The 17,956-nt window shown below is 39.2% G+C and overlaps 1 protein-coding gene across 9 annotated transcripts in view; it reads left to right on the top strand.

The window, feature by feature from the left end:
• Positions 1-17,956, top strand: part of PTK2 (protein tyrosine kinase 2) — a 227,748-nt gene that overhangs the window by 110,429 nt on the left and 99,363 nt on the right. For all 9 annotated transcript variants that reach the window (XR_008235252.1, XM_052787688.1, XM_052787689.1 and 6 more), the window contains one exon: positions 5,606-5,693. Coding sequence is in view for 8 of the 9 variants with exons in the window: in XM_052787688.1 (XP_052643648.1) it covers positions 5,606-5,693 (88 nt within the window). In the remaining variant the exon portion in view is untranslated. The remainder of the gene's footprint in view (positions 1-5,605; positions 5,694-17,956) is intronic.

The raw sequence follows: 17,956 nt of genomic DNA, 5'->3' as shown, positions 1-17,956 counted from the left end.
CCAAAGGAAGCCCCTATGCTTAGCAGTCCTGTACTATAAGTTTCGATAGCTGCAATACAAATGCTTTGGTGCTGACACAAAGGGCAGACCACCTGCAGAATGACTTAATGAGTTGACTAAGTTGATCTAACAGCTCTGTACCTCTCCTCTCCACAGTCTGTCTTACCTCCTCTCTTGCTTCCAGTTATCCAGTCCTTTTCCTTTTCTCCTATGAGCCTTAATGCTTGTCTAATCCTTCAGCGAGCTGATTCAGTTCATTAAACTCACTCAAGTCTCCTCCTTTGTCTGCCCTTTTTGTTCCCATCTTCTCCTTTCCGGTTACTTTTCCGCTGATGTGAACTGAATTGGAACCTGCTGGAAGTAACCTACATGCCTGGGACTGGTGAGATTATTTCCTTCAGTGCCACAAAATATTAAGAGTTGGATCATCCTTTCTTTTTTGGCTCTACCAACTGCCCAGGTAGTGCTTATTACTCAAAGGGAAGCTCCTAGAACTGCTCAGTAGTGTATGCTATGCTGTGGACAGGTCACTTCACCATATAATTTGTTAATTCTACTGATCCCCACCTTTCTGCTGGTCTGAGTGGAGGTCCATAGTATATGTCAGTGTGCTTCTGTACCCCAGTATAGATGCAGAGCAGTAAGTAAAATAGTGGTCTTCCAGTAATAGTTCTATCAAACAAAAGGGAGGTGATAATCAGCTGGGATGCTTGCTCAGAAAGCAGACCTGGTTTGTGGGAAATGGACTTGTCATCCTCATCAGTTGTCTGTGTTTCAAAGACAGTGGATTTAGAGGATATTGAAAATCAAGCCCATCCTTGAGTTGGCCTTTGGAAATCAGCTTCTTCATTCCCATAGGCGTAGTCAGAGATTAGGTTATAAATAGGTAATGAAGGTTGCTGTCAGTGTCTGTCCCAGCCAAGCTGTTTTGCCTTACCTGATTTTCTCATGAGATCCTGTTGCAAAAACCAGTGCTTCTCATAGCTCCTCAGTTAAGAAGACAAGTCCCTGTAAAGGAGAAAAATTGCTTTTCCTATATTTTTTTTTTAGTCCCAGAAAGTAAAGGTGTTCTACATTCTGGTCTAGATCAGGGTGACTTGAGACAATATGTATGCTGCTGAAGAAGTGGAGTGACTACTGGTCAATATTTGTTCTTAGTCCATTGGGAGACCAAATAAAGGATTCTTTTCATTTGCATAGTGTCAAAAGCTGCCCAGCAGAAAAGGACCTGTGGGTGCTGGTTGACAGCCGACTGAATATGAGCCAGCAGTGTGCCCAGGTGGCCGAGAAGGCCAATGGCATCCTGGCCTGTATCAGAAATAGTGTGGCCAGCAGGAGCAGGGAAGTGATCGTCCCCCTGTACTCGGCACTGGTGAGGCCACACCTTGAATACTGTGTTCAGTTTTGGGCCCCTCACTACAGGAAAGACATTGAGGTGCTGGAGCGTGTCCAGAGAAGGGCAACGAAGCTGGTGAAGGGCCTGGAGCACAAGTCTTATGAGGAGCAGCTGAGGGAGCTGGGGCTGTTTAGTCTGGAGAAAAGGAGGCTGAGGGGAGACCTTATCGCTCTCTATATACAGCTATCTGAAGGGGGGTTGTAGTGAGGTGGGTACTGGTCTCTTCTGTCAGGTGGCTGGAGATAGGACAAGAGGAAATGGCCTCAAGTTGCGGCAGAGGAGGTTTAGATTGGATATTAGAAAAAAATTTATTTCTCAGGCATTGGAACAGGCTTCCCAGGGAAGTGGTGGAGTCACCATCCTTGGAAGTGTTCAAAAAACACGTAGATGAGGCACTTCAGGACATGGTTTAGTGGGCATGGTGGTGTTGGGTTGATGGTTGGACTCAATGATCTTAAAGGTCTTTTTCAACCTAAATGATTCTATGATTCTATAATTCAACCCCATCTTCAGTATCTGTTATTAAATAAGATGTCTGAAACACATGCATTGAATCATAACACTTCCTTTCCAGGATTTTGAAGGTCCCCTTGGTCAGGCACTTGATACCCTGTAGTGGGTTAACCTTGGCTGGCTGCCAGACCCCCACCCACCCCTCTCACCCCCTCTGCTCAACAGGACAGGGAGAAAATAGGATGAGAAAATTTGTGTGTCAAGAATGAAGACAGATCACTTACCAAGTGTGGTCACAGGCAAAACAGACTCAAATTCAGGAAAATTAATTTAATTTATTGCCAATTAAAATAGATTTAGGTAGTGAGAAACAAAGACAACCATTAAAACAGCCCCTTCCTCCTCATTCCCCCTTTCCCAATCCCACCTTCACCGCTTCCCTCCCAACTCCTCTCCCCCCCCAAGGGGCGGCGCAGGGGCTGGGGCCAGGGGTTGCGGTCCGTCCCCCCCAGCCCCTCTGGGCCGCTCCTCCCTCCTCACACGTCTCCCTGCTCCAGCGCGGGCCCTTCCCCAGGCTGCAGTCCTTCAGGGACAACCTGCTCCCGCCCGGGCTCTCCACGGCCGCAGCTCCTGCAGGAAATATCCCCCTGCTGCGGCGTGGGGCCCTCCCCGGGCTGCAGGGTGGGTCTCTGCTCCAGCGGGGTCTCTCCGGGGCTGCAGGGGATCCCTGCTGCGGGCCTGCACCACCTCCCGCCCTCCTCCTCCTCCTCCTCCTCCTGCTGCTCCCTCCTCAGCTTCCTCCTCCTCCTCCTCCTCTGCCTGTGCCGCCTTCGGCCCTTTCTGGAACCTGTTTTCCCCCAGCTTGGCTGAGGGGCTCAGCTGTGTCCTGCGGTGGGGCCGTTGGAGCCGGCTGGGACCGGCTGGAACCGGCTGTGTCCGGCACGGGGCAGTCCCGGCCTCTCCTCACAGAGGCTGCCCTGCAGCCCTGCTGCTGGCACCTGGGCACCCAATACAACTCCTTAGGGCAGGTACACTTATTAACTTATTTTTCTTTGCTTTGAAATCACTGAAAATCTGTTGTCCCTTAACTGTCCCCTAGAAGCACTGTGTGCTGGTATTCTGTCTTGTACACAAGCCAAGTATGTAGACATCCATTCGGGTGAAGCCGTAGCTTTGTGCCCAGGAGAAGTGGCCAGTGTTAAGTTTGCAAGATCCTGAATTGTCCTTAGCTGACTTCACTGTCTGATTTATAAATTCTCTTGTGTCATGGTAATACCCTTGAGTTGCATGTCAACCTTTGCTATGTATTTGCCAGTCCCTCATAAAGATTTATCAAAGCGGTAATAAAATAGGTACCAGATTTTATATTAACATCCAGTGATCTGACAAAGTGCAGCTCCAGTGGGAAAGGATGAAACCGTTTTAATTAACTGGGAGGTACTGCAATATGGATAACCAGTTCGCCAGTCACCTTCAAGTATCTGGTCAGTCAACTTTTCTTTGTTCAGAGGTTGGGTCTTCACTTTTGAATACTGTTTTTCCTGCTTGCTGTTTCATGCAGTGAGGCTTGGAAGGTGTTGTGGAAACCTTCTGCCAGGGAGAGGAATTTGAATAGAAACAGATAAAGGACAAGGAGAGAATAGCAGGAGAAAATGAACTGGGGAAACGATGAGAAATTGATAAGGACAGTTTTCAGAGACTAGTGTTGGTTTTAATCTCAAAATGTAGAAAGACAACTAAAATGCAGCAGGTTATAGAGCTAAAAAAAATGCAAACAAGTAATTTTTTACATAGATTTGTTTTATTTCATATCGGTCTCTGCAGTGGTGTTCAGCAGTAGATTTGAGGGATATGGCAGAAGCTGGGTGGTAGGGGAGGCTCTACTTTCCTGCTTCTGGACAGTGTGCTCACACTGCTTTCTCTTCCTAGCACTTAAAATGCCTGCAAGTACAATTTGGCTAATATCTAAAATTTTAGTGAATAACTAGATATCTGCTATGTATCATGAAATGTAAAAGCTGATCAGCTATAGAAGATGATTCTGTGTGCCTTCTCAATTAGAGTAATTTTTGAGAGTTTGTCTTAACTGTGACTTTGAATCTTTTTGTTTATACCTGTCTGTGTCGTCGTATCAGAGAATGGTTTGAGTTGGGAAGGACCTTTAAGTATCATGTAGTCCAAACCCCCTGCCACAGGCAGGGACATCTTTCGCTAGACCAGGTTGCTCAAAGCCCCATCCAACCTGACCTTGAACACTTCCAGGGATGGGGCATCCACAACTTCTCTGGGCAACCTGTTCCATTGTTTCACCACCCTCATCGTAACAAATTTTTTCCTTACCTCCAATCTAAATCTACCCTCTTTCAGGTGTTCTCCACCTCTCTTGTATGTCCTGCAGTGTGAAGACTGTTTTTTAGTGTAACAACATGTTTTCTGTGCACAAGATGACTGAGCGTGCATTTTCCTTTATGAAATAAACTTGCCATACTATGAAAAAACGTCTAAGTATTCATAGTTCATATACAGTGTGTGTGCATGTGGTTACAGTTTCTAAATGTTTGCCTTATTTTAATGATTTCTAACGGGACAATGTATTTTCAATGATTTCAAAGCAAAGAATACTGCAACTTCTGTTTGCAGTGGAATCCTAAGCAGCAGTAACTCTTAGTAACTTTTTACCAAATACCCATATAAATCTTGATTACAGACAGCCAAATCACTTGCTGAAAAGAAGTTTTTGTTCTGCTGAAACCAACAGATTGAAACAGTGCAATATTTGCTCTTTCCATCATGAGTAGATTGTTAAATATACTTATTTTGGAGAAGGGCTGTAAAGAGTTTTATACTTAGGTTAAGCTGTATTGGCATACCCAAAGGGATGAGGACATTTATTATCAGAATTTTGTTGCAGGAATGTGTTAGAGGAGGAAGCATGCAGTGTATGTCAAACATTGTGGGCTGTTACTGCAGAGCAAGCAGGGATACTAAATTTAGGGATTGTAATAAGTTTAGGGTTTGAGAAAGGATACAAATTCGGCATAGGTCGTGGACCAAGGCTAATTCTGAATCTCCCTTACTCTGTGGTGTACTATTAACTCAAAAAAATGACTGTCACATTGAAAACTGGTTCATTTGGCTTTTGCATGCATCTTGATGATGAATAAGGAAGTAGGAAGCCTTTTTACAGAGAAATCCCTTCAAAACCGTTGGAACATTCAGATTTGAATATTACAGCACTTGATCAGAGAAGGAACGGAGTCATGTTCCTTGAGTAAGCCCTTGTTTTGTGTGTAGGATGTTGCTCCCTGGTGAGTAACATTGGTTGCTGCTCTTACTTGGAGCAGTGGGATCTAAGTACCGTGCTTTGTGATAACCAAAGATAAAAGCTGTTGCCAGGGGGTCACATCAGTGGTTGTGGCAGCTCATCTGCTGTTGTCGGCTAATTGGGGCCTCCCTTCCCATGGATCTGGCCCTGATAGCTTATCTGCTCGAAGTCTTGATGCTTCAGTCCTCACTGAAGCTTTAAGAAGGCAGCAGGGTTTTGTTTGCTTTGTAAACATCTTTATGAAATCTTAGGTACTACATTCCAGTTTAGTTCTGTGAGTAGTCAAAAGAGGAGGTTTTCCTGTAGTTTTCTGAATTTGTTTTGATTTTATCCTTATTTTTAAGAAAGTTTGAAGACGTCTTTTATTTGTGAGGAAATCTCAATTATTATTTTTGTCTCACCACTATAATTCTCTTTTGCTTGCTTTTCAGATACGAATTGAGAATTAGATATTTGCCAAAAGGATTTCTAAACCAGTTCACTGAGGACAAACCAACTCTAAATTTTTTCTATCAGCAGGTATGTTCAGTTCTGCCACTTTCTCTTTTGCTGAATTTTTGCTGCTTTAGCTGAATTTGGAAAATTCTGGATTTGTTTATGTGGATAACATATTACTGCAGAAACAGAAATTGGTGAAATTTAAGGTTGCATATATAAAGCAGAAAGGGCGTGAAGTCCATGGCATCTTTCTCCTTGAGAAGTGGTGAGGAATATTTTCCAAAGACAGGGTAATTCTGCAGTTGTCTTCTTAACTCTGATAAAATTTACTGTTGTTCATCTGGCTTCTTATAGTTATTTCACACTTTATTAAATTGCTGAATTTCTTTATTTTTGGAAGCGCAAATAAGTGGGCAATTTCACTACAACCATGGAATGTTTTTTCCACTCATATTGTTACGTTATTTTCTTGATTTGAGTATCTCTTACTGATTAGTAAAACTGCATAGTAGTGAAAGTTTCTATAAATTAAGCACCTAAGTCTTCATTTTGTTGACTTAAATAATTTTAATCTGCTTTTAGACTGGCAAGCTCAAAGTAAAACTTCATGGGGCTATCTTTTAGACGAGTCTGGACTAGAATGGTTGTAGTGTCCCCTAACTTTAAGAATCCATGCATCTGTGAAAATTCAAACCTTAAGTTACTTATTTGCTACATGTTAGGTGGCTCTTTTCCCGTGCCTGTATGGTGCATTGTCTATCTTCATACACTGAAATATTGTTAGTGCTTAACAAACAGTTTGTGTTAGTAATGGTGACAAGTTGGTGAAGGAGATATGTTTTTATATCATAGTTTTAAGCAATAATTTATAGTACTATATGGAGGATTAGTTTTAATCTAGATTATTTAAAGGAGTAATTTTATGGGTTATTGTCATGATAGAGATGGAGTAAGGTGGGAATGAGAGGCAGCAGGGAGGGCTTGTGAAGTCAGCTGAAATGGCAGAGCTCAGGAACTACACCATGAAAGCTCTGGAGTTTTGCTTTGAAACAGGAATTTTGTTTTACCTGATGCATGTTGTTGTGCCGAAGGAACAACAATATGAAGTGCTGATAATGTTACTTGAACCCCAAAGGCTTCTACCAAGGAAAACTATTCCCATGAACTACTGTTCTTTTTGTTGTGTCTCTGCCGCATTCAAAAATATCCTGATCTTAGGTTACTTGCTTGGGGCATACCATAATTCTTGATCCATGTCCCCTAAAATTAGGATATAACTGGAGCTGGTCCAAAGTGTGGCACTCTTGTGCCCTTGTGAACAGACATGTTTGCAGATGAGGAACCAGGAAACAGTAATTCTGATAAAAATTTCATCTTAAGTTTCTAAAAAGAGGAAAACATAATCCTCTCCTCTGTCCAATACTTATCTGAAAGTAGAGTATAGAATCAACATGCTCATACTCATTTCTTAAATGTTTTCTGTACTTTATTGTACACACACACACATTCTGCCTTAGGTAAATGACTTCTAATTTTTTTTAATGCGTGATGAAATTTTTGTATTGATACATGACGGAGTTGACTTCCGAGAAGACAACTCTAGTGCAGTGCTTACCTGGACTTAGCATTCTAGTTTAACTGATCTGTGTGATATGCTTGTTTCAGCCGAAAAATGTCTGGATTTTGGTGACTCTTTAGTACTGCCAGGAGTTCTTGTAGAAGTAATAAAATCATGTTCATTTTTACTCTAGCAGCAAATGACTTTCTTCATACTGGTTTTAAACACAGGAGTTTTGTCTTTCCCGTGATGCAAAAGTAGGTAGTGAGGTCCAAAGTAATTTCCTGAACTCCATCATTTACCTATTCAACAGCTGGGAAGCCTGCAGCATCCTCTCATTTGTGTCTAAGAGAACTATTTCTTTCAAGCGAGGACTTTAAGATGCCAGAGGAATATTTTTTTACCATTTTCCGAGAAACACATTTTTACTAAATTTGGGGAAATCATTAGAAACAGATACAAATGGCTCAGAATAGCAAGAAGGTTTATGAAGGTCGTCAGGAACTGATACGCAAAAACGACAGCTGTGTGTATCTGACAGTGCCCTGAATCCTAGTTCTATTATAAAATGAAAATCAGAGGTTCTTGTCTCCTTGCTCTGCACACCGTATAATTTTTTTTCTTTTCCTATTTCTTTTCCACCTTATCATGAGGTATTTCTAAATCCAGTTCTTCAAAAGTCACTGTTCTTTTTTCTGGGGTGCTGCAAGGTATTTGGGTCTCCATTGTCATGGAAATCAGGTGCACAACTTTCCACAGCTGTCATTCTCTGTCCATGATTCTGTTTTGCTCCATAAGTCTCACTTGCCCTCTTGAATAAATTAGGACAATTACTTTTATCTGGTAGAGTGTTAAGGCGACACCACTGACTTATGAAAAGAAGGCAGGAAAAGAATTTGAGCAGTAACACTGCATCATGAAACAGGGGAATGTGGAAAAACAAGGAAAGACGATTTTTCGCATTCTGTTCCTTTCTCACTGTCATTACTGCAACATTTTAACATCCTCTTTTGCTAACCACAGCTCTCAATCAGACACATCATGCTGTATTTAGGCAAGAACAACAGAATGTACATAAATCATACATGCATACATATCTTGAGCTTTCTGCACAGAAATAACGTATGTTAGAGATGATGAACATAGGACCTAGTTATGGAATTTTACAAACAGAATAACACTTCTGTAATCACATTGGCTTTTGTAGCTGTAAAAGTCAAATACATTGCTGCCTCGTGTTATAAATGAGAAAAAAAGATTTGGGGGACCAGATGCTGCCCGTGACTAAATCTTTCTTTTCAAGATCAGGCTGAGAACCTGTTACTAACTTGATAACATCCAAACACGTTGCCTGACTTAACTAGAAATGTACAACATCAAATAAGAAGTTCATGGAGAAGCAAAAGAAATATGGTGACCTCTGTGACCCATGAATTGTCCATGGGTTTTAGAAAACGTGATTTTTTTTTCTTGAATTTGAGTTGCAGAGCAGCAGTACTGTTGAAAAAGAAGCTGAAAGTTTGATCACTGAATCCTCAAGTGATCTTCATCTTCCAGAAGAGCACAGAACATTTGTAAAGATAACAAAACGTTACTTTAATCGCTGTCAACAGACACGGTTTATTCATACAGTTTAACCCAAACCACAATTATCAGGCTGTTAAACTGAAAACTGGCACACGGTTGAAACTTCACATGCATGACTACTCCCATTCACTTCAGTGAGTGCATTGCCCTGTATAAATTGGTGCAAGCATTTAAGTCTTCTCAGCTTGGACTTAGTATGTGAATTTTTTTTTTATTTTTATTTTTCCTTAATTTTGACTATTTTAAGGATGCTGTGACCTTTCTTTGTTTTGGGTATTCTTTGTTTTCAAGAGTCTTGAACACATCAAGAACCTATGACCAGAACTGTTTGTAGCTTGACATACAGCCGTTTGTAATCGGTGGCGGTCATTCTGCCATCTGCAGTGGGCGTAAGCTGTTCTAATTGGAAGTATAAAAGCAGGGCACTTAACGAGACTTTTCCTAAGAGTGCCCCTGGCTTGCAATCTGTACAGCAAAGGATTAAAATCAGCGTGTGTGAGGGGGGGAACCATGCAACTTGTTTGTAACATCAGAATTAGTCATACTAATATTAATACCACGCGGTTTGTCGAAGCATCTTGTGTACTTCAGCTTTGAGACTTGAGATGGGGTAGAGGCTGATGCTTAGGCCATTCCTCTTGACTGGAGGAGTCGTGTGTTCAAGATATGTCATTTTACATCCCAGTTGAGAGCTCTGACCAACAGGCTAATGCTAGAATTGTTTGGGGTTTTTTGTTTTTTGGGTTTTTTCTTTTTCTGTTTGGAAGGTGTCAAAGGTAGTGCGTGACAGGTCTTCAGCAGTGTCTTCTCTTTTTTTCAGTAAGTGGAGCATTTAGGTGGTGATACTCCATTGACTGCATTATTCCCTTGGGCCCAACTGCTTACAATTTCAACCAAATTAAGCAAATTGGATCCCACCCAGTGCTGTTTGAATTGTGAGGTTAAAGTATTCAAAAATCAGGAAATGCCAGATTTATGGTTGTCTGCACAGTTGGCAGATGCTTGCTGCATAGGTTTTATGTGCCAGCCTTCAATTGTGTCCCATTGTATTGTATACCCCAAAGTCAACTCTAATCCCGCCCCCAAAACCTTAAACATGAAGTACACAGGATTGCTGAGTAAAAACACACTAAGTTAATTTTTATCAACAAGTAACCTCCTTTTTTTTTTCGTTTTGTTGACTGTTTTGTAAATCTCAAAAGAATAAAGATACCTGTCTTTTGTATGAATTTTTACCTTTTTTCAAGAAAACTTCAGAGGAAACAAGCATAAAAGTACAAAAGGAAAATTAAAAATTGGAGTTTTTCAAGTAATGAAAATTAGACTTCACGTTTTTCCTGTACTTTTTGGGAGCATTTCCAATTGCTTTAAATAAGTGTTGGTGAAATTCATTGCGAGTGTCTTCCTTTCCTTCTGTTCCAGTGACATTGCTGTTGGGAGGTGGAAATAAAGGGGACAGGCTTCTCTCTTTTGCCTTAATAGTTGAGTGAGGAATGAAAGCCATATCTCACATCAAGATAGAATACAGCTTTTAAAAACATTCATATAATGAGAATCAGACGTAAGCTACTTGAATTGCCTTCCTTTTATTGTGGGACAAGAGCCTGCACACATTTATCCTTGAATAACATGTTAGCCTCCAGTAATTGGAGATGGTTTATCCCTTGATGAAAAGGGAGTAAGCATCTGTATTGGGGGGGGGGGGGGGCGACGACGACCCAGCTCTTAGGCATCAGCTGTTTCATTGTTGCTGTCCTTGTGCTTCAAACAGAAGACTTTAAAAGTAACTTTTGGGGTTTTTTTAGACCCCAAAGAACAAGAAAAGGTTGGTTTTATCAGCATAGAATTTTCCTCCGTCCTGCCTTATTTAGCCTGCAGCATAGAGCTGACCTGAAGGTGTACATACATATAATAAAGGAAACCATAGGACTGGACCGTGCTTTGGGTTTGCTTTTTAAAATGAGCCAAAGTTTGTGTAATGCACCAGAGAAGGAATTGGAAGCAGAGAGAGGATGATCTCAAAGTTAGGGCAGATAAATGATGTTCTGCAAAAATTGGGCTGAATTCTGTGCCACAGAGATTCTGTGTCATCAGACAAGTACAATGCAGGTTCATTTTCATAAGAAAACTTTAAAAAAAAAAACAAAGAGGAAACAGTGTACTTGTTTTCTTAAAAAAAAAGAAAAAATTCTCTAAAAGAGGAGGCATAGTTTGTTGTAGACAAATGGCACTTTCTTGCTCTGTCTCTGTAGTGTCTGTAAAGATAATGTTAACACTTAAAATGTATTTCCTTAAATGAAAATTCTCTTTTATATTGTGGCAGATAAATGCATCATGCAAATTAAATTATTTTTGTAACACTGTCCCCCAACATGTAGGAAATTTTAAGTCCAGGCAATTACTGCAGTAACTTAATGATTAAAGTTTTATAAGGCTTAGGTGCATGAGATATAATTTGAAGTGCAGACTGGGAATTAGACTCTTTAACCTAATTAAATAACAACATCTCTTATACCCTAACAAAAAATAGGAGACCTAAAGCAAATGACTTTGACAGGAAAAGCTTTGAAGAAAATCAAGGACACAGGGAGAAAAGCTGGCATTGTTCCTGATAATTGGCAACCTGTTTAAAACAAAAAAAAGATCTTTCAGGAAGAGTTAATGGTTGACACACAATCTGTGCCCTACAGGGAAGTGGTAATAAATGTTAGGATTGCAGCTGCTTAAAAATATACAAATTTTTTTTTTTTTTTAAATAAACTGAACATCACCTGTCTGCTCCTTGCAGCTTGCAAAAGTAATTATAAGTGAGATATCCTTTACAAGGGGTTGGTTTCTTGAAATTGCTGAAATTCACAATACCTCATGAAGTACTCATTTTTTAACTATAAAAGTTGATTTACACTCTCAAAACTATGCTGACATTCTTCTTGTAGATCTTGCTGTTTGTATAGTTGTGTAGCTACTTTGGTATCTTCTAAATGTTCTGTGTCAAATGTCTGCTTTCTGTTAGCAGTGCTGTATGATAGGAATGCAAAACATACTCGTATTCCTAAATACCTCTTAAATAGTCAGCCAAGCTCAGTCCAAAGAAAAATGGGTGCTTTGATTTAAAATTTCCACCTGTCAACCAGAGTGGTGAAAATAGTGCTTGTGGGCTTTCTTGCAGTCATATGCGAATTACTCTTAATTTGATACAATACATGTAAAATGCTCAAGACAGGTTTTCATGTACTGATGCATGGATATGTCTGTGTTAGTAATCTTGAACAAAATGTTATTCAGATTAGTGTATCACTAGTGTATTAGGTTGCATATAACATGCATCAGACAAAAAAAAAAAAACCACGACAAGTTGACTAATGTTGATTCTTGGACTCATTTCTTCTGGAAAAGCAAAATTCTGTGTCAGAGAAGAACTATAAAATTAGGTGTTAGCAAGGCATGCTTAGTAGGTTGAGTACTATATGGCTCCCAAGAGTATAGTCCTACTTTATCAAAGAGCTGAGAGGCAGCAGTGTATATTGCAGTGACATCTGGAGATCAGCCCACTCGGACAGAAGGGATCATTTTTAGCCATTCTGTCCCTAACAATGCCTTGTCAGAAGTTGATTACCTCCCTCACCCTATCTCTAATGCCCTTATTATTAACAGAGGAGCTTCCAAAATTAGTTAGAGATGTCAAAGATCACCTCTAGATAATGTAGAGACTGTGACCTTGGAAGACGAAAAGGAGGAGCAGCTGAGGGCAGATGGCAAATGAATGTTATCCTGATACTGAATCTGTGCTTTTAACTCCACTAGAAGGGGCCAAAGCCTTAATTTTCCCTAATGTAGACTTATCTTCTATAAGTCTAATATTATTAGATGGGTAAATAGGGGTGGAAACGCATATGTGTTTCCCTCCTGTGCATATTTAAAAACTACCATTATGATCATTAATGGCTCCTAAAAATAGTGATGACATTAAAAGTATGTTTTGGGCTTTTGTGCATATGGTACTTCATTCAAAGCAGATGAGGCACAAATCTTTGAGGGTTAATTTTGCGTAAGATTTCTGAAGCTGTAGTAATGTGGCTTGAGACCCTATTCTTTCAAGCTGATTATTCTGATTCTGTAGTGAAGAAAATTCAGTGTCCTACAGGAACCTGCTGTTGGTAAATGAGGGTGGGCTCCGCTGTGAAAAGATGGAGGAGCCATCTCCTTTTGCAGTTTGGTGATTACAGATGTAAGCAATTATATTGGGTGGCTGTTCCACATTCATCTAATGATGTATTTGTCCCAGGCTATGCTACAGCATTTCTGTGGTGTATTTAACGCTACTAGAAAGATTGCAGTGGAAACCACAGAATATTTGAGATAAATATGTCTGATAGGGTACCACAGAAGAGCTGTGTCGTGGATTGTCGTGGACTTAACGTGTGGTACCTGCTGCAGAATGCAGTCTGAACAGGAATATTCTGAACACAGAGCAACTTGTTTGTTTTGAATGTGAAATTGTGGGGAAAAGAAATGTGGTATATACTTCAGTCGTTGTCTTGGTCCCATAAGTAGTTGCTGAAGATCAGCTTTTCCAGTGGATATATTGAGGCGTTCTGGACTTTCATGTTACAGAAGTTGGTAAATTGTAGGAAAAATTTCACTGGACTTTCGTAGGACCAATGTCACCAGAGTGCTGTGTGTTAGTGTAAAATGAAGATCCTTATGAGCAGTTGCTGTGGTGGCTGAGGGTGAGCTATTACATACAAAAACCAAATACCAAAATACCTTCGGGTATTTGAAACTTGAATGTTTAAAAGCAGGTGCTGGAACACACCTGACCTGCTGAAAAGGAGAATGAATAAATAATTATTGCAGATACAAGAAGGTTAAGAGGAAACTGGTATTTGTTAATATAAATGCCACTAGCTAAGCACAAGTACATCATTTCTGAATAAAAAAACACCAACTAAAAATATCTGGATAGAACAAATAGATAAGGAGAAAATGGTGTAATGTGAATCTTTGTTTTCCATGCTTCGTTAAACTATTATAATTACGATTCTTATGCTATTTACTAAATGGAGTACAGAAGACATTTTGTTTCTTTGTTTGCTGATCTAAATATCTTACACAGTTGTGGTTTTTTTTGGTTATGCGCTTAACTCTTTAGGGGGTACTTAATCACTGAAGTGCTTTTTAAATGCAGTTTTCAAAGCAATGCCAATTTGGGGGAAAAAAAAAAGACTAAGTTGTTTAAGTAGGTCATAGACATTGAAAGTAAAGCAAGAGAAATAGCTTGCTCATTTTTAAACTGTCCTCCTGAAAAATTGGAGATTATCCTGTGGGAAATGTCTTGGTAACTTTAAATGAGCTGGGAAAGCCAGTGTAGTGGCTAATAATTATTGGTATTCGCCCTTATTGAAACACCATTTGATAGTACTGTTGCTAAAGAATTTCCACAGTAGTTATGCTTGAAAAGAAAACTCAACAGAAAGTTTGATAATTTTATTTAATAATTTCTAAGGATATAAAAAAATTTAAACCTAAAGTACATTTTTAAGACACAGCAAGTAGTTTTTTTAAAATCCCTAAACTCCTGGAAAGTGTTCAGTATTAAGTTCAGAGTGATTTTATTCTTGTTCTTAATAAAAAAAATTAAATCCAGCGTGGTGTTTTTATGAACTGCACTGGCAAGATAGCTTGTCAGCCTGAGTGAATGTTTTTCTGAAATACTGCAGCTGCATAAAAAAATCATGTGCAGAAAAATGAAGCAGATGGCTTTTGAAAGTAGCAGCTGGTATATAAAATACGAGGCCTGTGATAGATTTCTTCTTAAATCATGTGTGCTAGCATAGCTATTCTCTAGTTTTGCCATCTTCACAAACATGGGCTTTCCTCTGTCTTTTTTTTTTTTTTTTAATGATACTAGCTGGAATTTGCTAGCCATCTATATAGCTGGGAAAGTGCCCATTATTTCCTAGTAAATTTTGAGAAGTTAGACCATCAGTAATTTGCCCATTCAAGTAAAAGAACAAATATTTTAGAAGTCTGACATCAGAAATGAAACTGCTCTTTTGTTTATGTGCCAGTTTTCCTTGCGGAAAAAGCTTATTAGTTCATGGTTCAGTGTTCACCTGCTTTCTTTGTTATGATTTAAGAATATCTTTGAACTTCTAATGCTCAAAAGACTAGAGACATAAGAGAGATTTTTGTTCTGGCTAATCAATGAAAAATAGTGACAAAAATATTTAAAAATATTGGTGAGACTAGAAGGTAAATAAACAAAGTAGATTCTCACTGAATATCAGGACATTAATATGTCAGGAAATATGTTATGGCATAGGATTATATTGGACTTCTAAATTCTTGTTTATTTTAAATACGACTGCCCTTTCAAAGCGTGTACTCATTGAACACAGGTAGTGTATGTTGGGAGGGGGGAGTGACAGTTTTCTTTCACTTTATCAGAACATGTAAAAGACTTCTTTTCCTACCTCAGAGAGGTGCATTTATGCTTGGTGTTAATGTTTTCCACGTATTGCATCCATTCTTTGTAGTAGACTGTTTAAGCTGTCGTGACCAAGAAGTTAACTACAAATGTGAAGCACAGGTCACACTTTAATTCTTACTCGCCAGCCTGTGAGAGAGCAAATGCAAGTACAGTTACTACTTCTAATACTGACATTGTAGTAGTAGTCATCTAGAAGCCTGAAGTAGTTTGCATTTCCATTATACCATGTTTAATGTAACTTGAATAGATTAATCCCCTCCCCCGCCATGTGTACACCTGCTTGACTGTAAATCTGATTTAAACTTGTTAAAACATTTGCAAGGAAGAAATCTGAGGGGAAAGGTGCTTGAAATCAATGCCACAGTTTGCAGTGAGGAATTATTTTTGTCTCTATCCTCCTTTAAACTATTTTCCAATGTGTTTTTCTCTGCAAGTTCAGATAAGCACATTCTGCTAGAATGCAAAATGGGTGAGTGGAAGCAAGTGTGTTGCAAGCAACATAAACCAAACTGATTCACTTAAGACATAGTATTTCGGGGTTTTGATTGTTACCAAATGAAAATTATATAGGCTTTTAGCAGTATAGCACTTGAATTCATAATCCTAGTGTAAATCTGAGTGTTTGCCTTGTTAATCTTTATGCATTTTTATTGCTAAAACATTGTGACAATGAAGTATTTGAGATGACTACAGGCTTCATGTAGTCTCATCATTGCCAGAGCATCTGATCTCTAGTATGTGGTGTAACTGAAGTAGTGCCACACAGGTTTAGCAGGAGTACTTTAAAGGCTTCGCTGGGTTGGTGGAAATCAGCATGAGTTGCTGCTTTGCTGTTTCTTGTTTGGCCGGTTGGTTTTTTGGGGGTGGCTTTTTCAAAACCAGTTTTGTATGACAAGTTTATATAAATTAGTGTTCTCTTACAAACTAGGTAAAATTAAGGTATATTAAATAGCATCCTACAATTTTTTTCTGGTTTAGCCTTTGGAGAGATCCCATTCTGAACAATTAAAATGGGGAGCAGAACAACAGCAGTGGTACTTGATCTGCTTGAAGAGTATATCTATCTTGATGACGTACTCTTCAGCCTTCCTCCAGGCATTGCATACTGTTAACTGAACATCCAAGCCGTAAGTAAAGGTCTGCACATACCACCAAGGAGGGCAGTTCTGCAGGTGTAACATGAGCTCACAGATAACAGTATCTCGCAAACCCACAGATCAGGATTCATCCTCCTTCCTAACATACTTCTTCTGAATTTGTAGTAAACAGAAAAAAATGGTAGAATTCTTTAGATTTGCCAGAGTTTCATTTTTGTGTCTTTGTACGTATATAGGCTTTATGCTTTTAAAGATTGGGCCTTTTTTCTCTGAAACAGACAAAAACTATTCTCATTTCTCTCATTTAACTATATTAACAACAATAATAATAAAAGTAATAATTGAGCAAACACAAGAGACTTCTAGGAAAACTATTCCATTTCCTTGTGGCAGTGTGCTTAATTACCATTAAATTATCTCTTGCGTCTCTTCCATTTAAAATTTGTTCAGGGTTTTTCCTTAGGAGGTTATGCAGCTTGTGCTGAACCTCTTGCAAAATTCTTATCTAATCTTTGCACGAGCATTAGTTCATGCATTGATCTAATGCGATCTCAAACAAAATAGTCAAGAAAAATTAAAGGTGATAAGAGAAGTTCTCATTAGTATTCTGGGAGTAGAAATTGAATCCACTTTTTTTTTGTATTTGGTTTTTTTTGTTTCCTTAGACTTACTGATATTTCAAGAAGAATGTGTATGGACAGGTTTCTGAAAAAAGCAAGATAAAATTAATTCCTTCTATCAATTTCTTACCTTTGCTATCCATAATAGGACACTGCTCAGTCTAATTAGACCACAAGATTATGGCCATAGGCCTTCTGAAGCTTATAATCTCTTTGTATACCTTCCAAAGCTTAAACACAAAAATAAATAGGTGTATATAATGTATATGTAGTGCTTTATGATAATCGAGTGCAAGTATTAATTTTGATGAGAGGATGTCATGGGTGATTTTGTGAACACTGTTATTAGTCACTTGGGGACGCTGATGGAGGCTGTTTTTTCTATGTTTTCACCTTATTTTTTAGGCGCATAAAGGCATTTTTATCTCACTCTTCACGTTGAATACTGCCGTGAATTTGAAAGACTTGAAACTCCATGTTACTGTACCAAGGAACTTCAGAAACAACACCCACCCACATACACACCCACACACCCACCCCCCGCAATAAATCAGCAAGGGAGAATCTCTGTTGGCTGAAACGTGAGGTGGAAGGAACACAATGTAATTTACACCAGCTTTATGAAATATCTCTGTTTGTCCATCTCTTCTGGACTGGGATGTGCAAAAAAAATACCCCCTTTTTTCTGCTTGTCACCCTAACAAAATTATGCACCCAAGTAGGCAACTGTGCTTGCAGCATTATGGTGAAAATGTCTCACTTTTGTCTTGGAAATAAGCTGAGAATTTTCACAATACTTATTTTTTCTTCCAAATTGTTGGAATGGGAAGGGTTTTTTAAATTTTTGTAGTCAAGTTCTGGTGCTTGTAGTTGCAGAGTCAAACTGGGAAGACATGACTAGAATTTGCGAAAGCTCACAAGCCGGAGGGCAAGAGGAATGAAACCCTAAACTTTAAATGTTTGGGTAATGTTGCTTATTTATTTATGGA

The sequence above is a fragment of the Harpia harpyja genome, chromosome 5, assembly GCF_026419915.1.
Source record: "Harpia harpyja isolate bHarHar1 chromosome 5, bHarHar1 primary haplotype, whole genome shotgun sequence".
Taxonomy (NCBI): Eukaryota; Metazoa; Chordata; class Aves; order Accipitriformes; family Accipitridae; genus Harpia; species Harpia harpyja.
The sequence above is the reverse complement of the archived record's forward strand: the minus strand, read 5'-3'. Positions and strand labels throughout refer to the sequence as shown.